The following is a 23,869-nucleotide window of genomic DNA, read 5'->3' as shown; positions in this document are numbered from 1 at the left end:
AGAGCAGGAATGGAAAAACAAATATAGATCTCTTTTATTTATTTATTTTTAATTTATTTATGAGAGTCATACAGAGAGAGAGAGAGACATAGGCAGAGGGAGAAGCAGGCTCCATGGACCGGGAGCCTGACGTGGGATTCGACCAAAGGCAGGCGCCAAACCGCTGTGCGACCCAGGGATCCCAATATAGATCTCTTTTAAAATGTTTTACTAGAAATCTATCTTTTCAAAGAACCTACTTTTGATTTTGGATATTTTTATGGACTGCAGGTTTATCCCCTTCCTAAATCCCTTTGTTGAAACTCTTAACTCCCAATAAGATAGTATTAAGGGTTGGGCCTGGGCCTTTGGGAGGCAGTTAGGTCATGAGGGTGGAGACCTCATGATGAGATTAGTATCACTGAAGGAGGAAGATAGCCAGCCCTCTCTCTTCACTAAGTGAGAATACAATGAGAAGACATTTCTCTGTAAACCAGTAAGAGGTCTTCACTGAAATCCAACCTTTTTGGCACCCCCACTGCAATCACTGTGGCCAAGAGAGATAAGAAGCTAGGATTGACCCAGCTTTGGTTACATACCCTATCCTTACTCAATCACTCTGCTATGGAGGTAGGATGGTTTATATTTGGACCCCATGATGTACTAGAGAGGAACTTCCCACGAAAGAGGAGTGTTAGACCGGAAGAAACGGGGTTTCAGAAGAAATATTTTGCAGATATATATGTATTTATATTATACATAGATATACATATCTTACAGATACCTGTATACCGAAGGTGTACTGTAATCTTTTTCTTAGTCGTAGGACACAAAAAATCTGGAAGGAGCTATGCAAATTGGGTTGGGGAGGGGAGTTTGGAAGGGTGGAAAGAAGAAAAACTAATTTTGTTACCTGTACATTCCATGGCAATGGAAGAGCTGGGAGGGTGAGAGGAGAAAAGCAGGGAGTGAAAATAAATTCACTCTGACCACTTTGGAAGGGATATTTTAAGCCACAGGATTTGTATATGTATATAAGTGTATATAAACACACGTACACATACCTCCCACCCCTATTAATCTAACCACTTCAGATAATTTAAATTGGAGCCGCATCTGTCATTTCCAATGGGAAGTTTTAGAGAGGAAAAAAAAGTGTTAAGACTTTTAGGAATATCATTAAATCATTTACTCAGTAACAACACTTAGTAGATAAACAGGAACACACTGCACATACTCCTTTCCCATTTGGCCTGAATAAGTAGTTTTGCTACACAATGCCTTCCTAATATAAGTTTTTCTATGGCCAGGGAAAACAGTATTTTAAATAGTTCATCTTTCTAAAATTGTATTTCCCAAACAGGTATTTAGAAAAGAAGTGGGAACAATTAAGCTTTATTACTATAAAACAAAAACAAACAATTGTAGAAGAACATTTAAATATAAATATTATGAAACTATATGTAAAAAGACTATACATATATACATTATCAAAATACCTTTTCTATTTTGGTAACTAAATTTCTGAGATTAAAAACAAAGTAGTTCAAGCATTTCTAAATATAAAACTTTCAGATTTATATTTATTAAAAACAAACTAATACCATTTCTATCGGAGTAATCATGTATACACCAAGACAAATATTTCCAACTGTGGAAACAAATAGTGAACAACTTCAAATTTCTCAATATTTTAATGCCTTAAGTATTTTTTTTTGCGAAAATAGGTTTACTTAATTTTAAAATCAGATTGTCTTTTGTGTTTTTTTGCTTTTTTTAAAAAAACACAGTATTTATTTAAAATGGTAGGTATTAGGCTTTCACCAGCTAAAAAATAACATTTATCTAGATGTAGCAATTTTAAAAACATACAAAATCAATATGTAGTAGGAAAATATATTAAAAAAAACCACATACGCAATTATACCTCCTTTAAAAATATAAATGCACCTTCCACTGATTATGACTATTGAAAACTAAATATTCTGATTTCAAAGTAGCTTCTACAAAATGTTGAAATAGTTGGCATTGTTTGCTTTTCTAGTATCATGAATAAATAAGAAGTATTTCTATCTCATTTAAACAGTACTACTAGTATTTCTTAGCAAAAATGTAGTATTATACATAGCATTATCCTATATTCAAGTTTTCATGTTTGAATTCAATTAAAATGTTTTCTATAATTTATAAGGACAACGCACACAAAAGTAAAAAGATGAGGTAAACATCTTACATTTTTAAGAAATTACTTGAAATTTAACACTCAGATATTCTAAATGCCTAAATTCTAGAATGGTGCTAACGAAGGTCCTCCATTAAAAAAAAAAAAAAAAAAAAAAAAAAAAAAGGAAGGTCCTCCATAATGACGATGATATGACATGTATCTGAACCACGTAACAGCAGGTTTCTTGGTCTTCTCAGTAGACAAATGATGTTCTTCCCTGTTATTACAAAGCGATCATGACTAAGTTTTGCCAAAAATAGTGCTTTCGGTGTGGGTTTACATGAGGCACCATGCTACAGTAAGAGCAGCAACAATGCCATTCAAAATTGCCATGCTGTAGCCCATGTGGAAAGAATGTCCAGTCAGTTTCCTGTGTGGGGGGAGGGGGGAACAAAAAAAGGAAATGTAATTTGGTATAACAGAAACACCATCAGTTTTTACTGAAAATGCTTACAACCTAAAAATGTTTCCCTAATATTTTATACTTTAGTATATGTTAAAAAAGAGTATTGGATATTTGCAGGATTAGTAAATAGAGTGACCTCAAGTTCTCTATCAAAAACTGTCCTTGTAGTCAAATATGATTTTTCAGTTTCATTTCAGCAAAATGTTCAATTTAATCCCTTGTATTTCTTTACTGCGATTCAGTCACTGAGTGTATCATAACCTAATTCTACAGTATAAATCTTGTTAGAAGCATGTTCTTTCATTAATGAGCACTGTTTCCTTGTTCTCACTCAGAACTAAATATATGAATTATTTCAGGTACAACCTGAAATAATATATCCTGTTTGTACCATTTTTAGATTACATGAAGAAACTACTCTTTAGTAGTTTAGTGCTTACTCTTGTAAGTGCTAAAAATAGCACTTGTCCATTTGTGTGTCATAAATCAGATTATGTCTTTTATAGACATTTCAGTTTTCTTTTTTTTTTTTTAAAGATTTTATTTATTTATTCATAGAGATGCAGAGAGAGAGAGAGAGGCAGAGACACAGGCAGAGGGAGAAGCAGGCTCCATGCAGAGAGCCCAACGTGGGACTCGATCCAGGGTCTCCAGGATCACGCCCTGGGCTGCAGGCAGCGCTAAACCGCTGCGCCACCGGGGCTGCCCGACATTCCAGTTTTCAACTTAACAGGTTACTTAATTGAACTGGCTTTCAATGAGTTCCTAGGTATCAGCAAAGACACATTTCTTATTTTATGATTACTATGCGCATGCCTACTAGCTTATGTGCACAGATTTCCCCTGACATTTGATTCCTCTATTTTACAGCAATTTTACTACATTTTCTTTAACATTCTTTCCACTAACTAATGCAGCAATACTCTTTGCTCATCTTTAGGAACTTTCAGTGTTCAGCAGAACACTCCCCGCGCTTGTCAGGGTGAGGGGCTGAGCCAGACCCTACGTTAAGAACCAACTGGCTACTTGCTTCTGTGTCTGGCGGGCTCAGGGGAGACAGGACGAGCCAGCCCCGTACTCACGCGTCCCCCGTCACACTCCTGAGCCGCCTTTTATTTTTCATTCTATGCCTAGCCAAGAAATCTCTAATTCATAGAGAATTTTAAGCTGTGTGAGCTTTGGTAGGAATAGCTCTCAGTTCTTTATCTGGAATCAAAAGTTCTTAACCAAACCCAAAATCTGAAAGAAAATACTAAACACCACCGCATTTCAATTACTTGCAAAGCATTTCCTCTTACGTTTCTCTCAAAAACATAAAATGATACAACTTTTGTATTCTTTTTATTGAAGATTACTTATTAGAAATTGCTGGAGAGGATAAAGTTGTGTGTATTCCAACTAACTTTATGAGTGCTATTTAGGACAGAAGAGTTAGGATTTTAAAAAGCAAGCTTCCCTCTCTTAGGAAATACTGTCTCTCATTAAGGGAAAGGTCACCCCTTACTTTATACTTGGAAGTCCTTTATAATCTCAATTCCCTACTCTTTCATGCGCCACTGAGCCACCTGGGCTGCCCCGAAAGTACACAGAGTACATTTTTGAGATAGAAAAATGCCCCAAAATTTCTATCTGTGCGGAGTACCATCTTGATTAAGCAAAGTCTTCATTCCATAGGAAGTCAGGGCAAATAGTACACAAGATACAAGAATAATAAAATCCCAAGTCTTTGGATTTTATGAGTCAGTCAAAAAAAATTATTTTGAAAAAAGGAAATAAGTGAAACTGTGTTTTGTTGCCAAACTTTTACTTTGCCAAAAACAATGTTTGAAAATTGAACTAATATCCACATTATTTCATTAAAGAAAGAATGTCTACATCAAAAGAATAGAAAGGGAGAAAAAGAACAGAAAGGATAAAATTGCAAAATAAGTAACAATTACTCAAGAAAAGATAATTGACAGCTAGTAGTAGGCCACAGTCAGATGTCCAGCTTAAAAAATCTCAATTAAGGGCAGCCTGGTGGCTCAGCAGTTTAGCACCACCTTCGACCCAGGGCCTGATCCTGGAGACCCGGGATCGAGTCCCGCGTCGGGCTCCCTGCATGGAGCCTGCTTCTCCCTCTGCCTGTGTCTCTGCCTCTGTGTGTGTGTGTGTGTGTGTCTCATGAATAAATAAATAAGATCTTAAAAAAAAAATCTCAAGAAAATACTGAAGGCAGATGCTTAACCAACTGAGCCACGCACCCAGGTGCCCTGGAAGCCACCTCCTCTGTTTTGTAAGACTTTTTTTTCTTTTTTCTTTTTAAAATTTTATTTATTTATTCATGAGAGACACAGAGAGAGGCAGAGACATAGGAAGAGAGAGGAGAATAAGGCTCCATGCAGAGAGCCCGATGCGGGACTCGATCCCGGGACTCTGGGATCACACCCTGAGCTGAAGGCAGGCTCTCACAACCACTGAGCCACCCAAGCGTCCCTATAAGGCCTTTCATATACCAGGCTGCCTTTTATGACTTACAAAGATTGTTGACACATAAAAAGTTCCAAGAACAAAACTGGCAAGTACTATCTCTCAAGTATTTCTTATCATTGTTGTTCTATGCATATGGACCTATGCCTTTTCAGTAGCCCATATATAAAACATTATAAATTTATAAATTAGCATAAGCAAAAGCCATAGCAAACAGGTACAAAGCAAATAGTCACTTGCTACCTTACTTTATGAAAACAAGGAAACCAAATTGGTTAATATGATTTCTTACAGGAATTTGTTACATCTACTTAAATCTCCATTTAGAACAGTAATGGAATATACAACATGCATATATTTTAACCCTTCACCTCAAGAAGCCATATATTAATGCAACACCATTAATATATTCATTTATAGTGACCACACTGCCACTGATGGCTCCAAACAGTACCCAGATAATAAAACTTCATGATGCTCAAATATCAAGGCCAAGTTTTTGATCTATCTCTTGTCAGTAGCTTTTCTTTCCTACTGCAATTAGCCATCTGACATCTGTTTCATTAGTCCAAGGCAACAAAGAATCTGACTGAACAAAGAGGCAGCTTGTCAAAATCTATATAAAAAAGTTGTAGAGTCAACTTATTGTGCTCAATGTTCAGTCTAGTGTGCTTGGAAAAGGACTTCTAATTTAAATACTAAATCACCCACTTACCTATACCTCTAAGACTCATGATACTACCCAAGAATCCATAACTCCATTTCTATTATGATTTTACTATTGTGTTTGTCCATATCTTCTCAACCCCCAAGAATTAAAGCCCCCAAAGTCAAGAACAAAAAGTTAGAGAAAACTCTTTAATAACAGAAAAACAAGCCTCATGATGAATAGAGAAAAAATATAATACATCAATGCCAATCCTAAAACTGGAATTCTCTAGGATTAAATATTTAACTCATTGTATGCTTCCCTTCTACAATGACACATAATCATATACAAATGTTATGAAATTTAAATATTTCAACATCTGATTATACTCCAGACACTATACATAGAAAATAATACAAGTGTGCCTGGGCGGCTCAGTCTGTTAAGCAACTCCTGATCTCAGGGTTGTGAGTTCAAGCTCTGCAACGGGCTCCAGCCTGGGCATGGAGCCTACTTAAAAAAACAAACAAACACATGCAAGAGTATCAGATCATGTGTTAATCTGTAGTCTGTAAAATGGTTACCAAAAACAGTTTACCAAAAAGCAATTCACATAAAAACCAACTGTTCCCTTTTCTTTCTCACTTCTACTTTACTTTTCATATTCCAAATAGCATTGTAAGGCAATACACTTCTATTTAAAAAAAAAAAAAAACCAAAGCTTTGTAGAAATAAATTAAAAATTAAAAGCATGTGTTTTTTGAAACTGAGTATCTTCATATTTACCAAATATCATTTGTGATTGGAAGAAGATATAGAAAGGCAGATAACTCAGAGTGATCCTAACAAAAAAGACCAACACTTTCAGGAAGGCAGCAGATAGCAGCTCCTGTTCTGTATATTAACTATGAAACACTGTAGACTGCCAAATTCTATAGATGATATTTAAAGCAGGTTTAGTGAAAAGACACTACTCTTCATTAGCACATTCGTAGAAATCATGGCATAGTACCAATAATTGTAAAGTTTCCTTACTTTTTGACCATGAACCCTGCATCTAAAAAGTCATAACTACAATCATTCATTCATTCTACCCTCAAAAGGACTCTTCACTTATAAGATTGATGATGACAAATTTCTTAAAACAGAAGTCAACAGAGGATTTATGAAAAATTGAGACATTCTCTAAAATCTACAACACTGTGAATGCATGATATGCTATTTGTAAAATATTTCTCAAAATAAAGGGAGAAATATCATTTAAAATCAATTTCTCAGCAAGAGATGCAGTGATCTAGACTTTGGATTCAGATAGCCATATAACCAGAGATTTTATTTTTATATTACCTTTGACCAGGATTAGGCTAAAATTTGAAATTTTCAGTACTACTCAATTTCTGTAACACAGCTCATCTTTAGTAACTTTGGAAACAAGCATTGATTTCTTTTTTTCTTCTTGAAATAAGTCTCTGTGGGTATTTCTAGCACAAAATAATAACCTTATCCTTACAAAGTTAACTTCTTGGCTTGAAGGCTACAGTCATATGCTGTTAAATTTTAATTTTGATCTAAATACGTTTTTCATTCCAACAATAAGACTTGTTAACTATTGACTGTAATGAAGGAACACCCTTAATTCAATAATGTTGACCCTTGACTCCAAGTAAAATTACAAGATAGACAAATTTAATTACTTCTTTCACTATTTTTCATTTCACTATTACTAAATATTTTGATTCTTAATTACAAACCAAAGAAGCTTTCTACATTGTGTGGTTTGCCAAACCCATCACTTACATTATCATTTTTCCACTAAATTTATTTCTAAACTATAAGGTAACATTTCTACTGTAGGTGGGACCTATAATAATAACGGAATGGTTTTTATTTTTAGCGTGCTGGATAACTGTAAACCTGCAGCTACATCACTGCTCTACTAGATGGGGCACAGGTAATGTGAAATTCATTGTCAGGAAAAATGCAGCTTCATATCTTAATACCTCCCCAGTCAGGAGGACTTAATTAAATAGTGTAGTATCTTTGCTTGGGTAGGTCACATACCTAGATATAGTAACTGCTGGAAACTATAATTAAAGCAGATCATCACAATGTGAAATACTGATCACATATATTGTTATATTTGCCTGCTTGGAAATCACTGAGAAAACTGAATGAATGAATAGGGAAAACTAATGAGAAGGGAACTGGAGATGTTCATTAAGTAGTCTCAAAGAGCAGTAATGTTATAAAGTAGTGAGAAGTGGGAAAGCCTATAAAGATACTTCAAGTAATCAAAAGTTACTGCCTCGTCTCATTATTTAAGAGGTTACCATTACACGGTTACCTACGTTCAGAAGCAACTAAGAAAATAATTTATAAGTATAATGGATCCAAAAACACAAAGAAAGTGCTTCCTAATAGAGAAGTCTGTGTGTATCACATTACAATATACTTTCAGATCAGCAAAGTTTGCTGTCAGGATAACAATTTTTCTTAATATGCCTTTTGAAGTCCATTAAATATCTGTCTGAAAACATACCTTGCTAAGTTCTTTATCTTGTTACTCCCTAAAGGTCCTGTGCTTATCTACAAGTGAAAACTTCTAAATTTTATTATGGACTATGTTGTACCCCTCTCCACACTGCCATTCCTATGTTGAAACCTTACCTCCCAATGTGATAGCATTAGCAGACGGGGCCTTTGGGGGTAATCAGGATTAGATGAGATCATGAGAGTGAAACCTGTTCTCAGCCTTGTGAGGATACAATGAGGAGGCCATTTGCAAACCCAGAAGATAGTTCTCATTAGAACCTGACCAAGCTGCCACCCTGATACAGGTCTTCCAGTCTCCACAACTGTGAGAGTAACAAATTTCTGTTGTTTATAAGCCACCCTGTGTATGGTACTTTGTTATAGTAGCCTCAATCAAGAAAATATCCAACAAATATAATAGAATTAAATATGAAAAATTATTTTAATACAAGGGTTGATTTCTAATCTCAACTCTCCCAATGAATTATTCGTTCAAACTGATTTCATTAGACCCTTCATATAATATTTACTATCAATAAATGTTTTTTTTTCTTTCCTTAAGGAGTTTGTGTTTTTAGGGATAAACAATTGAGAGCCACAGTAAACATGGTCCTCTCAATTTTTTTCTCCAACTTCTACCAACTAGCTTGTTTGAGGGGTAAAAAAAGGCCTAAATGTTTAAAATCTGCAAAGGAGAGCAAAATAATGATTTTTTAACAAACCAATTAGGCACGATTATTTTACTCTCTTCATGTTTGATATTCATGGAGCTAGAAAGTAAAAATATAAAGAAAAAAAGTCCCTTCATTTTATGATTTTTAACTGACCTGCTTTTCTTTAGTTTCTACTTAATTTATTAAACAGGGATTTGGTTAACTATCTTAGAATCTAGCTATCATTTATATTAGATTTATTTTTTTTATTTTTTTATTTTTTTTAATTTTTATTTATTTTATGATAGTCACAGAGAGAGAGAGAGAGAGAGGCAGAGACACAGGCAGAGGGAGAAGCAGGCTCCATGCACCGGGAGCCTGACGTGGGATTCGATCCCGGGTCTCCAGGATCGCGCCCTGGGCCAAAGGCAGGCGCTAAACCACTGCGCCACCCAGGGATCCCTCATTTATATTAGATTTAAAAAAATAAGCTGACATCTATCATGACCGGTCTTTAAAGTTATTTAAAACACTGAAAATTCAAAAGAAATACTGAGTGGAAAAATGTTCCAACATAATGTTAAATAAAAAATGGTTTATAGGGATCCCTGGGTGGCGCAGCGGTTTGGCGCCTGCCTTTGGCCCAGGGCGTGATCCTGGAGACCCGGGATCGAATCCCATGTCGGGCTCCCGGTGCATGGAGCCTGCTTCTCCCTCTGCCTGTGTCTCTGGCTCTCTCTCTCTTTCTCTCTGTATGACTATCATAAATAAATAAAAAATTAAAAAAAAATGGTTTATAAAACAGTATGTATACTATGATTCCAATTTTAATTTTTAAAATATGCAAAGAATGGAAAGGTATACATTAAAATGTTAGCAGTCACTTTCTGTTCATAAATTTTCCTTTTTTTTGTTTTTGAATTTTCAACAAAGAATTTGCATTTTTCATATAATGATAAAAATCTATATATTAACATCATTAAGTTATAAAAGAATACATAGCCTGTTACAAACATATTTTTATCAATGCATATTACATATTAATGAAATATATCAATCTGATTTCTAAGAAAATAAAGTTTGAAGATTTCAACTTTCACGAAAGGTAGAGAAGTTGTTTCCCTGTGCAAGCTCTCATTCTACTGGTGACATAGAGAATATACTTATTTTGCCATTTCTGAAGTAGTTACTGCATTATTTCCCACAAGCACTAGAAGGTAGAGTTTTTGCTATAAAACTTAGTTTTACCAATTATCACTATCTTATATGCCTTTTTTGTCTGTGATTTCTGTTACTATGCCATCATCCATCACTATATTTATTGTATGCCGTTTTTGGGCTGTGTCTATATCAACACAAGATAATTTTAAATTATAGTTTCACTCACGGCCATGAATATTTAATAATTGATTTATCACATATAAAATTAAGTTATCCAACTTACATACTGAAAGGAATCCAAATTTATATATATGAACATTTTTCAATACTGTGGCTTTAGGGCTGTATTAAAAAATATGCAGTCTAAGTCTCTAATCAGACACTATCTCATATTAAAATTAAATGAGTAAGGGGACCTGGCTAGCTCAGTCAGTGGAGCATGAGACTCTTGATCTTGGGTTGTGAATTTAAGCCCTACATAGGGTGTACAGATTACTTAAAAATAAAATCTTAAAAAAAAAATTGAATGACTAATAACACACTGAAAACAAGTCTATCACTATGGGTTCTAGTTTAATAAAAAATGGAAAGATAATTTTTCTTAAATATTTATGTATTTATTTTTTAGGGGAGGGGGGCACATGTGTGCAAGCAGGAGGATGGGCAGAAGGAGAAAGAGAATCTCTAGCAGACTCCCCACTGAGTGCAGAACCCAATATGGGGGCTTGATCCCATGACCCTGAGATCATGACCTGAGCTGAAACCAAGAGTCAGACGCTCAACTGACTGAGTTACCCAGGCAACCTGAAATGCAGAGATAATTTTTTAAGAAATCAGTTAAATACCCACAGAGTTACAGTTATTTAAAACACTGAAATGCTTTTTCTCTAACTCCAAAAGCTTCTCACATCTATAAGATTTATGAATTCTGGTGAGGGTAGAAAAATATCTGCAAGGGAAAAACATATTCCAGGAACAGAAAACAGTAAGAGTAAAGTCAAGGCATCTCAAAAATCCAGAGTTTATTCAAGGGATGTCAAGGTAATCTGGTATGTGGCTACAGAGTAGGGTGCACTGGACAAACAGCTGAAGATGAAGCTGGAAAAGTGGGGTAGGATCACTTGGGGAAGGACTGTTCTGCTATACTTGAGAGTCAGACATCATTTTGAAGGCAGTGGGAAAGTTGCTGAAGCTCTTCACAAGGAAGAGCTGTGACTAAGATCTGTTTTAACAGAGGTAACAAAATACGGGATGAATTCGAAGAGCGAAAGCTTGGACTAAGGGAGACCAAGGAGTGAAGTTCAGCGGCCAAGGCCTTAAAAAGGGCAAAAACGCTCAAGGTGCAAAGATAAAGTATTCCAGTAACACTTCAAAAAGCAGGAATGAGTACATTTGGCAAAGGATAAATAAACTGAATAAGGGTTTCAAGCCTTGTTAAGTGGATGGAGACCGAGGTCTTTAAGACCAGCTAGAGTCTTAATAACTTTAAATGCAAGGTGCTTTCTGATATCTAGGCTGCCAGCTCTGCTAACCAGCTAAAATTGTAGGGCTGGAAATCAGGAGAGAAGTGAGTTAAAAAGAAATAAAAGGAAAAAAAAAGGATTATGGTTTTTGGTGGCTTATGAAAGGAGTCTCATTATATTATCGACATTGGATACATACATCTTGTTATCAAATAATTAATGTCATCAGGTAGCAAGAATATAAATTTGAATTAAACACAATATCACATAGCAAAATTAACTTTGCAACTGAATGGTCATACAAACTATGAAATTATTTCACTGTTAGGTATAACTTAGTCAATTTAGATTATTAATTACTCATTAACCACTTTGAACACACATATACAAAATTTATTGGTAAGTATACGATTTGTTTCATATACAGACAGGGATTTATTAAGCTGTTTAAAATACACACACGTCATCTAAAGTAAAGCTAGAAGTTTTAAAGACAGATTTATAAGGAAAAAAATATGAGTTCACTAATAATAAGAGCTGGTAATAACAATGATTATTAATAAATATAGTTAATATTAAACTTCCTATTTATAGAGTCCCTCAAATAGATTTTATTTGGTCTCTACAAGCTCTCCATGAAGTAAGTTGGAGCTGGTAGTAATAACAGCAACAATAACAACCGTAATACTCTGGTAACGTACATATCTTAAATCAGAATTTGTTTTCTACTCTTCACCTTTTCCCCAACCCTTCAGTTTGTAGAATAAACTAGACGTCTTAGAAACTCTTATTTGGAAATTTGAAGTATTTATAATTTGAGTTTTCCTGACATAAATAAACTAGATTAGCACAACCATCTACTGAATTTTTTGAAAGTCTTTTGAAATACAGAAAACACAGACCAAAAAAATATTGTTTCACAGTGAAACGCATCTAGACATATAAACTGGGTGCCATAAATGCTTGCTAATTACACAAAACTGAAATCTAAGGAAAAGTCCAATTCAATTATTAAGTTGATATAAATCTGACCATTTATACATGCATTTAGTAAAACTTTCACATTGCCGATATAAATTTAGCCTTCATAAACTGTTTAAATGAGATTCCATTCCAAAGGAACAAATACCAAAGTTTCTTATGTCTTAGATCACTTGAATTTCTTGAATTTTTTAAAAAATCATTGCATTATCTAGGTAAGGAATTTAAAATATTCTCCATTTATCTAAAGGCTGAGTCAAATTGAAAACCTGAAGTCATTTATATTTTATAGATGTTGGGACCTCAACACGTTATCTTATAAATTAGAAGCTTCTTGCTCCTTTCTGTATTAGCATTTCAACAGAGTTGGAATGGGTTAAAAAATAAAAATAAACAGGAATACTTACTTGAACCTGGCAGGTGAAAGAGGAGTAGGAGGAAACATCCCTGGTTCAAAAGAGTCAAAATAAGTCACTGTCCAAGAAAAGCTACAGCAGGAGAATCCAGCAGATAGAGATATTATAAGTAGAGTCCAGAACCCTTAATGGGAAGAGAGAAGGAAAACTTTTATTATTATTAACACCAAAGCAATTTAAATTAAACCAGTATCTTCGTGTTCAGAAGATCATGTATATTTCTAAACTTCTGATTTGCATGTAAGTGATACAAGAGATTTGGGCTTACTACAAGCAAACCCATGCAAAAATGTAAAATATTAAAGCACAATTAGAAGTCATATCATTTGGGATCCCTGGGTGGCGCAGCGGTTTGGCGCCTGCCTTTGGCCCAGGCGCGATCCTGGAGACCCGGGATCGAATCCCATGTCGGGCTCCCGGTGCATGGAGCCTGCTTCTCCCTCTGCCTGTGTCTCTGCCTCTCTTTCTCTCTGTGTGACTATCATAAATAAATTAAAAAAAAAAAAAAGTCATATCATTTAATATCTTAACATTTTTTAAAAATTTTATTTATTTGTTCATGAGAGACACACACAGAGAGAGAGAGAGAGAGAGAGAGGCAGAGACACAGGCAGAGGAGTGGGAGAAACAGGCTCCATGCAGGGAGCCCGACCCAGGACTCAATCCTGGGTCTCCAGAGTTACGCCCTGGGCCGAAGGCAGGCACTAAACCGCTGAGCCACCCGGGCTGCCCATATCTTAACAATTCAATGATAAGCTAATAAAATGATTAAAAATAATTATAAATATTTTAATTATTTAACATGTAAAAAGTACAAATTCAACTTATGAATATAACTTATCGGCAGCTTTATAAAATTCAACTACGGGAAAGTGGTTAAAAAACTTCACTGTTGGGATCCCAACAGTGGGATCCCAACAGAGAGATCCCTCTCTCTCTGTGTGTGACTATCATAAATAAATAAAAATTAAAAAAAAAAAAACTTCACTGTTAAAATGTCTTGACATTTTTTATTTCATTTTTGACATGACTTAATTTTACAGTGTCTTTTTATTTTTATTTTATTTTATTTTATTTTATTTTTTTTTAAAGATTTTATTTATTTATTCATGATAGTCACAGAGAGAGAGAGAGAGGCAGAGACACAGGCAGAGGGAGAAGCAGGCTCCATGCACCGGGAGCCCGACGTGGGATTCGATCCCGGGTCTCCAGGATCGCGCCCTGGGCCAAAGGCAGGCGCCAAACCGCTGCGCCACCCAGGGATCCCAGTGTCTACTTTTTAAACTTTCCTATAAACGTTATAAACCAACCTAATCTGATTCTTCAATTTTCCTGAGTATATGAACAAAGGTTAACTCCCAATTTACAAATGGGTTGGGACCCTAGATTTCAGTGTCAGTCAGAGTAGAAGAATGGAAGATTTTTCTCAAAGAAATCTTTTTTTTTGTTTGTTTGTTTACTTATGATAGTCACACAGAGAGAGAGAGAGAGAGAGAGAGAGAGGCAGAGACATAGGCAGAGGGAGAAGCAGGCTCCATGCACCGGGAGAGCCCGATGTGGGACTCAATCCCGGGTCTCCAGGATCGCACCCTGGGCCAAAGGCAGGCGCTAAACCGCTGCGCCACCCAGGGATTCCGCTCAAAGAAATCTTAATTCACAAGCATGGGGCAGCCCCGGTGGCGCAGTTTAGCACCGCCTGCAGCCCGGGGGTGTGATCCTGGAGACTCGAGATCGAGTCCCACGTCGGGGTCCCTGCGTGGAGCCTGCTTCTCCCTCTGCCTGCGTCTCTGCCTCTCTTTCTCTGTGTCGCTCATGATTTAAAAAAAAAAAAAAAAATCAAAAGCAATGGTATTATACTGGACTCAAGGAAGGGGGAAAAGGTTGAGAAATGGAAGAATGAGGGAAATCAACAAAGTGACAACAGAAAGAACAAATTAATTTGATGGTTTTCAGATACATATTCAAACTGTCCCTTAGAGAGTTTACTAAGCCACCACTACTTAGGAGTGTGTCACAGGCCTCCGTAGTACTGGGAGTGAGGAAAAGGTTAAGAAGACTACAGTTGAGAAAGACTAATGAATTGCCAAATTTCCTGGTTACACAAAATGCACAACCAAGATGTCTTTTAGCAAGAGGCATTAAGAAATATGTGCATCGAGCTCTTTGTAAACCATATGAAGCCCAGTAATAGACTGATAAAACAAGCTAAAAGACAAACTCAGAGCAACAAAGTATTACAAAATACTATGGCAATGTATTTTTGAAAGATTAACCTTAATTTTTTCTCACTAGTTTCCCTTTTACCTCCTTTCAAAGAGATAATAGGACTGTATGTTCCCTGCCCCAGAAGGATGTGACAAAGAAATAACCAGTGTCTCTGTGGTTTTTATGCTGCAAAATGATTAAGGGATAAGTAAGAGGAAGGTAGACCAATACAAAATATCTTGGATAGACAGCAGAGATAATGGGTTGTTTGGGGTACAGACAAAAATGCTTCTGTAGTACAGGGAGTTAAGAAAGCGAGGGCTTTATGCGCCGGTGAGAAAGATTCTCTTTGTTTGAAGAAAGAGGTGTGTCTGCCCTTGTGTGTATAGGTGGAGAGGGGGCAGTACTGCTGGGGATTTCTGGCAGAGTCCTGGATTAAGGCCATACAACACTACAGAGGGATCATAGCTACATACAGTATCTTGGCAGACAGGCCCAGAGCCAAGACTATAGTTGTCTCTTCCCTAGGTGGGGCATAGAAACAGCAGATGGTGACGTGGTTGTAAAAGAGCTACATCTGAAAGGCCACCCTGACCAGAAAGCAAGATGTTTCAGCAGTAACTCATTTGAACAAATGTTTTGAGGACTACATTGCATCCCACCCTAATGCCCTGGCACAGTGTCAGATTTTAGAACTGTAACCCAGCTTGGAACTAGGTAGACAGAACCTCAGCAGAGACTGAGATATAGCTGTCTTGTCAACACAGTCAGACAGGGGGCCAAAATAAAAATTATCAGCATACTTAGTGTGCAGCTACAACTTAAAGATAGTTATTCTACCAAATATTATTATTTAGATGAGTACTGCTAAAGGAGAGAACAGAATTGACAAATTTACACTGTTTGATATCAGATAACACATAAGGTCTGCAGAACAAAAGATAGGAATTCTGAAAAATCAACTATGTTTGGAGTCTTGTGGAATAACAGAAACTTCTAAACATCTAAAAAATATGAGAAAGACACAAAATAATAGATTAAAAAAGTAACAAAATGTGAGGCTCTCTAAAGCCCATCAAACTTTTTCACTCAGGTGCTTTAACAGGACACCTGTCAAAATTAATACAAGAATATTTTTGAGTTCTCAAAACTGACTGCTGTTCCACAATCTGTTTGCTTCACTTTGGGCTTTTTAATTTTATATTCATTTTGAACTGATCAACATTTACACCACTGATAAAAGTCAATTCATAGTAATAGGGTAAAAAAAAATACACTGTAGTATCATGGTCTAAAAGTGCTCATGCTTCAGAAAGTAATTCAATTTGTTTGTGAAAAAGCAGAAAAGCCACACAAGTTGGCAGCTAGCAACAACTAAAACTGTAACAAGTCCCTTTCTCCAGAATCCAGAAGCTAAAAACTTGACATAACATAACCCCACTTTACCAAGAGCTAACATTTTATAATGTATAAAGGAATATAAAAGTTAAGTCTTTCTACCTCAATTCAACAATTCTACTCCTAAAAGCAATTAGCTAAGTTTGTTGTGCATCTTTTCTAAAAATTATAGTTCTCTAAGTAACATAGGCATATATACAGAGCTAGTTATGTACAACTAAATGTACAACACACACATATATATTCCACTTTCCACAAATTCTCACCAGAAAAACTGTCTCGTACTTTATTTTTCTCACATAACAAGCTAGCTAATTCTGATGCCAGCTAAAGTTTAACTTCATTAGCCTAAGAAACATCCCTTCAGATCACCAAATTCTTGCGATTTAGAGGTCCAAATGTGTGCTTCTCATTACTGCTTCTATGTAATAAGGAGACCTGTAATGATTTTTGTGACTAATAATTTGGCTGAATAATAAATCTTGCTAATAACCCATGCTGTGCCTAAACTCTCTCATGACAAAAATTCTAATATATACTGCTGTGAACTTTGGTTCAAGAGATAATTTATAGTGACGAATACAAGACGGCTGGTAATACTAGGTGAAACAAAAAAACCAAAGTTTTGGCGTACTGTTAAGTTTCAATAGTATATTAATGGCTGAATGTATTACTTCTATTTTTCTAAACTTAAATTCAGAAATTTAAAGTTTTTCTTATTGAGAGTTACATTCATTATAGAAAAGAGATTAAAATAAATAGAATCTAAAACCCAGATAAATTATCTAAAATTTTAGTTTTATTCTTCCAGTCCTGTTGGGCTTTTATTTTTCTCTTCTTTTTTCCCCTTAGTCATCATTCTTTAACTAATATGAATAAGCAATACACACAATTTACAAACACCACCACAGAATACAATAATGTATTTGTGAATTTTTCCATGAAATAATTGAGTTACCCACCCAGCTGCAAATCGCACTGTATCATACCCTTAATACATAGTGGCCTGAAATTACAAGGTTCATATATTCGCTGGAAAAAGTTTAAGTTCACAGTCTCAGTCATTTTTCACTGTAAGGAAGAAACTGAGTGGACTGTTTTCAATTTTTACCTAAGAGAATGGGTCACTTCCCAACACACCCATTCTCTCAGAAATTTTTACCATGTTTCTAGTGTTCTGTATCATGAACTTATGATGGTAGAGTCTCACTTATCTTTCTGCAGAATAAATAACTGATAAACTCTTCAAATGATTGGCTTCATCTCTGATTGGACTGTGTATATGTCACTCATCTTTGTAAATATTTAGAAGCCTGAAAACATCTTAATCATAAAGCAGAACTAAATGGGCAGCTAAAAACAAGAATAGCCCTTGACACTGCAAAATGCTAGAAATCTGGTCTTAGCCACAAGAGGGACTTATAGTTACCTATTAACTAAGAAATATCAAAGAGTGACAAGTACCAAGAATCAAAAGCTTTCTAGACTGAAGGAACTCCACAAAGGCAATTACGATTCCTGTATGGCATACTTACAGCATGCATACTCAAAGCACTAGTCCCATGTTTACTTTGATGACAACAGTCTCAAAACATTTTCTGGTACAGGCAAACCTTTTATTTTTCTTATACACTTACTTCAGATTTGGCTGAAATAAAAGGTCATTTTATCATACCCTGTAATAAGACTATGAAAAAAAAAGGCAAAAATTGGAAAATAGAACTAAGTGTGTGAAAAGTGATAAAACTTGGATAATGTGACAGATACAAAAGCCAATATGCAAAAATTAAACAACTCATTATGTTGTATATTGGTGCAATCAATTTGGCCTGAGAATAACCTTTAGGGAGAAGGAGTAAAATGTGATTTTTAACTAAGTAAACTTAAGTTTTATTAACCTCCCTGAAAAAAAAGGCTTACATTACGAGATGGTTTATAGGACAATTATTAAAGGAAAGCCTTTCCAATGTCACTGAGGGAAGATTAGGGGAGATGAGTACCAAAACTGGGTGACAGCATCTCTCATACCTCCTTGGCTGGTCTACCTCACCAGTGAAGATGAACACTGATAGCCTAATCCTATTAGCCAGTAAGACCATATGACTCCTCAAATGTACTGATACCATGTTCATCACGAACCTTTTTTTGTTTAAGGTATACACAGTTTCCCATAAAGACTTCTTTCAGGCAAAGATAACAAGAGAATGGAATGGCAGTGTCTCAGGTCCTTTCAAAGTTATGTTTCCTAAGGGGCATTTGTTTGCACTTATACATTGTACCTTATTAGCCTGTCACCAGTCAACTCCCAAGGACTTGAACTGCTCTTAAACACATTTTTTAGGGGCGCCTCGCTGGTTCAGTCAGTAGAGCATGAGACTCTTAATCTTGTGGCAGTGTAACTATCAACTAGTAGATGTCAAAAAATGACAAGTACCAAAAATCAAAACCTCATGAAATTGAGCCCCAGGTTGGGTATTAAGATTACCTAAAAATAAAATCTTCAAAAACAAAACAAAACAAACCACACCTGTAAAGAGATTCTTACCCTATAAAAGTATTTCTCAAACTGAGAGGCATCAACATTACCTATAAAAAATGAAGATTTTTGGCTTCTACCCTGAGCTAAAACAAAAGCTAGAGGTACTTCTTATTTTTCACCTATTTATTTGTTAAAGATTTTATTTGAGAGAGAAAGAGAAAGAGAGAAAGAGAGAAAAAGAGAGAGAGAGAGAGAGAAAGAGAACTAGCAGGGGGAGTGGCAGAGGGAGAGAAAAAGAAGCAGGCTCCCACTGAGTGAGAAGCCCAACATGGGGCTCTATCCCAGGGTCCTGGGATCATGACCTGAGCCAAAGGCAGGTGTCTGACTGACTCAGCCACCCAGATGCCCCACAGAGGTACTGTTTTAAAGAAAGTACAGGTGATTCTTATGCATACTAAAATGAGAGCTGCTGCTAAAATCTGCTCTTACTAAACTATGCCAATCTTGGACTAGGCTTAAATTGCAATAAAAAAATCCGCAGTGTGCAGAAGTTTTATTAACCTGTCTAGAAAGAGAGTTCTTTCATAGGAAAGCAGTTACTATACTTAGATTATTTGATTCTAAAAACCAGTTCGTTTTCAAAGAATTAAGGCAATTTGCAATAAAATTTAAATAGGAATCATCGAAATAGGAAGGTAACAAGTATGGACACTAATAATACAGCAAAAAAAGGTTAATACACAAAACAATCAAACATTACAACAAACAAATATTACATTTACCTTTGAAGGTACCTAGCAAACAAGGCAAAATAAATGCAATGAAATACAACAAAATAAGATTTAAAAAGGCTGCATTCCACTTTTCCTGTAAATAGTGGACAAATTAAACAGTTTTTATTAAAGATCGTTTCTTCATGTGAAAACTTTTATACCATTTGTAAACGGGTAAGAATATAATTCCACAGGCAGTCCTTCACAGATACTCTGATGCAGCAATCCTTTATATTTGTTCACTCAAAGCTGATTTGAATCCATGTAAAATTTGAAAAAAACAAAAAAACAAATAGCCTATTTTCAACTATGAGCTCTCAATTGGACTTTTAACAGAGGCCAGTAGTCAACTCAAAACATTCTTCTGTAAAGAGGTTATATTGTTTTCTTCTTCCAACAGGAGAGAATTCCAGTTCAGAACAATGCAAGGGTAAGTGCTATCTTAGTAACCACAACTTTATAGAAGCTTAATCATGTTGGCACTGTTTCTCTGAGGTAGGTTAAGAATTCTATTCTCTTGGTAGAAAAGAGCATTTTCTATTGCAGGTTAGAATGAATATTTGTTTTAAAGATAATTACAGGCAGCCGGGTGGCTCAGCGGTTTAGCGCCACCTTCAGCCCAGGGTGTGATCCTGGAGACCCGGGATGGAGTCTCACATCCAGCTCCCTGCAGGGAGCCTGCTTTTCCCTCTGCCTGTGTCTGTGTCTCTGCCTCTCTCTGTGTCTCTCATGAATAAATAAATACAATCTTAAAAAAAAATAAAGATAATCATGCCTACTTTAAGGAAATTGACTGAATTAGTCCACTAGATGTTGAGTATATTCTCCATCTGACCACTGTAGCATTGCTTCAACATAAGGATTTTTGTTTTGGCACTACTGTTGTTTAGTGCTTTTTTTTTGTTTGTTTTTGTTTCTGGTGGTTTTGTTTTTTTGTTTTTTTGTTTTGTTTTGTTTTTTGCTGTAAAGATACAACAGTTTCTCTTCACTCCTGATATTGTTCCTGAATCCTGAAAGTTAATTCATGCCACCAGCACAGACTTAATGATCTTCCTATTTGCTGTCACAGCATTAGATATCTATCAGGTACATCTAAAAGTATTACCAAACTAGAAGAGGGAAAAGAAGCAGGGCAATGACAAAGCCTTACTATATTCCTTTTGATACTAAACAAGCTGTTCCTTCAGAAGAAAAGTGCCACCTATACTTTTCATAAATGTGAATGAAATTTGCTAAGTTTTAAACAGCAACATGGAATTTTTCCCTAGTTCTTAAGATTGTTCTATTCTTGTTGCATCAAGTTGACAGTTTAATAACTGCTATGAAATGCCTCATAATCTTGGCTGTTTTTAGAGACAAAATATACAACATACATTGATAGAATGAGCAACTGTAAAGTACATTTTCTCATGCAAGAAGTCGAGACTATAGAAATGTTTTCATGGGACATCTAACAAACCATAATTTGTTTCAATAATTTGAAGATAAAGGTTTTACCCCTTCTGCAAAATCAGTCAGACTATACTTTGTATCATTGTAAGGCCAATAGCCTTGAAGAGACAAATAGTTTAGCTAAAATTGAGATGGGGGGTGACATGCAGGATAGGATCTCAGCCTTTTTTTTTTCCCCCCCCGATTCAGAGTGATCAACCAAATAAATTACAGCAAAAAGTAGTAAAATATCCCAAACAGGTCAGGTTCTGAACACTTCAAAGTTATTTTGGCAAAAAGTAATAAATACAAGATAAATAATCCTTCAATTTTTCACTAGTCGTCTGTACAGCATTCTACATTCTATAGAAACTTGAGGCTGACTTCATCATTAACTTAAGCAAGTATGTCTAATACTTTTTACATTTTAAAAAAAAGGAAGTTGCTTATAAGGAGATAATGAACTTAAATTTCTCCTGAGGTCTGCTTAAGATGTCATCTTTGCTAAGTTTGTGAGGAGATTTTTTTGTTTTTAATTCCTGGGGAAAGGTATAGGAAAACTTTTTGAGGAACTAAGTAGAAAATGTTAGTCTCTGGGTCTTTGTCACACACACAGCGGTGTTCAAATTGCATTCCTACTGTGTGTGGTGTATACACAAACACACCAAATACACAAATTAAAAAAATCCAATAAAATTTACCACACACAAATGCAATTAAAAAATTTAAGACTGCATGAATTGCACAAGGGAATATTAATTTTTTTATCCAAAAATTTGTATAGTTTAAGTTTATGACTTGGAAAAATAAAAATGAACTCCAAAGCAAATCAAATGAGAGTTAAGTTTATACCTAGTAGCCCGGTGTCTGTGTCGTCTTCAGTCTTTAAATTCTCAGCATGTAACTCTGTAAATACAAAAAAAAGGGGGCTTGAGTATAAACGATTTTACAATTTAAATAGAAGCTCAAAACCTGGAAAAATATTGTGGAGCTGTGGAAAGTGCTCTGAAGTCGGAAACAAAAGGGTCCACGCGCGAATCCACTACTAGGTGTGCGGCCTTCCGAGGGAAATCCAGTCCGTCGGGGCGCATCGCCCAGTAAGCGGGCTTCTTGGAGTCGCTGTGAAAATACCCGGAGGCTGTGGGTCTCCTCTCGGCACCCGCCGCGGGGCTACTCAACCTCGAGGTGGCGGCGCTCCTGCGCGGCCAGGTGCCTGCGCGCGCCTTCTGCGATGCTGTCGCGCGGCCTACTAGGGCCCCTTCCTCCGTCCTCAAGGGACCCAAGCCCAGGTCGCAAGGGTCGTGACCCGAGGAAAAGGGGCCGCTCCGCGCTCAGGGACCACCTGCACCGGCAAGGAGCCCGGCGCCCACGTCTGCACCGCGGCTCGCGCCCCGCGTCCTCGCTCAGGGGTTCCCGGGAGCCGCCCGCCGGCCCGCGGGGGCCTGGGAGCGCGGGGCGGACACTGCGCGCGGATCTCCGACCGCCGCGGCCGAGCCTTCCCGCCGGATCGCACACCGCGCGCACGTCCTCTGTTCCACCCGGCGGCTGTCTAACCTCACTCGACGAAACACAACTAACGACCGGGGAGACCAGAGGGGTCTGACCCCGACACCAGCGCACGTCGGCCGAGAGCCACGGACTCCATCCGTAAGAGCAGAGCCCGGGGCTGTGGGGCGGCGGCCCGGCCGTCCGAGCGCGCGCGGCACCGGCGCCGCCCCACAGCCGCCGCCTCAGCGCCGCCGCCTCAGCACCATCGCCTCAGAGCCACCGCCTCCACGGCGCCGCCGGCCAGCCTGTCCCACCGCGGCGTCGGCCCACCTCGGGCCTCCCACCTCGGGCGCGGCCCTGCCCGTTCGGGAAACACACCGCAAGGGACGGGTGGGCGAGGCCGGGCGGGGGGCGGGGGGCGCGCGTCAGTACCTTTCACCACCAGGTAGGCGATGGCGAGGAGGAAGGCGACGAGGACCGCGAACAGCAGCGAGCACAGGATCGACAGCACCCGCACCGGCCGGCGCCGCGCCGCACCCTGGCCGCCCGCCGCCAACACGCCGTTGCGCTTCTCGGGCAGGACCGGCGAGCCGTCCCCGCCCCCGCCCCCGCGGAGCAGCGGGCGCTCCGCGGGCTCCGACGACGCCCCGGCCGAGAACTCCGCCCGCAGATCGCGGGCCACCGGGTCGCACCCGTCCTCCTCGTCCCCCTCCGCGTCCCCCCACCCGCCCCCCGCGGGGAAGGCGAAGGCCGGCCGGGCGGACGCGGCCGGGGTGCCGGGACGTCGGCGCAGCGCAGGCGGGCGCCTCCCGGTCTCCACGAACGACATGGCGGGAAAGGCCGCCGCGCCCGCGGAGGGCGAGACCCCCCCGGCCCCGCCCCCGGCCCCGCCCCGCGCCCGCAGCAGCCAATCAGCGGCCGGCCCCCGCCCCCGCGCCCACCACCGGCGAGGCGGCGCGGGGGTGCACCGGGGTGCGCGTCCGGGCGCGGAAGGCGCTGCGCGGCCTGAGGCGAGGCGGGGCGCCCGCGGGCCCGGGCGCGACCCCAGCTCGGGGGGCAGGACGGCAAGCGGACGAGCGCCCGGAGAGCGCCAAGCAGGGCCCGAAGGGAGCCAGGTCCCCGCCCCCCGCGGGGCGTCGTCCCGGCCGGAGACCCCCGCCCC

General features: G+C 38.4%; 1 protein-coding gene across 1 annotated transcript; it reads right to left on the bottom strand.

The window, feature by feature from the left end:
• Positions 1-1,153: 1,153 nt before the first annotated feature.
• Positions 1,154-23,536, bottom strand: LOC119864508 (ADP ribosylation factor like GTPase 6 interacting protein 6). The gene is made up of 4 exons (XM_038565221.1): positions 23,140-23,536; positions 22,072-22,125; positions 12,925-13,057; positions 1,154-2,573 (listed from the first exon to the last, which is right to left on the bottom strand). The coding sequence occupies exons 1-4, from the start codon at positions 23,534-23,536 to the stop codon at positions 2,480-2,482; spliced, it is 678 nt and encodes a 225-aa protein (XP_038421149.1). The 3' UTR covers positions 1,154-2,479.
• Between the last annotated feature and the right edge of the window lie 333 nt (positions 23,537-23,869).

This window comes from Canis lupus, chromosome 19, assembly GCF_011100685.1.
Source record: "Canis lupus familiaris isolate Mischka breed German Shepherd chromosome 19, alternate assembly UU_Cfam_GSD_1.0, whole genome shotgun sequence".
Lineage (NCBI taxonomy): Eukaryota > Metazoa > Chordata > Mammalia > Carnivora > Canidae > Canis > Canis lupus.
Note: the sequence above shows the minus strand (reverse complement) of the source record. Positions and strands in the feature narration are given on the sequence as shown.

Coding starts and splice junctions, on each gene's coding strand:
- LOC119864508 (XM_038565221.1), bottom strand. CDS start 23,536: ATGTCGTTCGTGGAGACCGGGAGGCGCCCGCCTGCGCTGCGCCGACGT. Junction 22,126..23,139: donor CGCCTACCTGGTGGTGAAAG/GTACTGACGCGC, acceptor TTGTATTTACAG/AGTTACATGCTGAGAATTTA. Junction 2,574..12,924: donor CTTTCACCTGCCAGGTTCAA/GTAAGTATTCCT, acceptor CCCCCCACACAG/GAAACTGACTGGACATTCTT.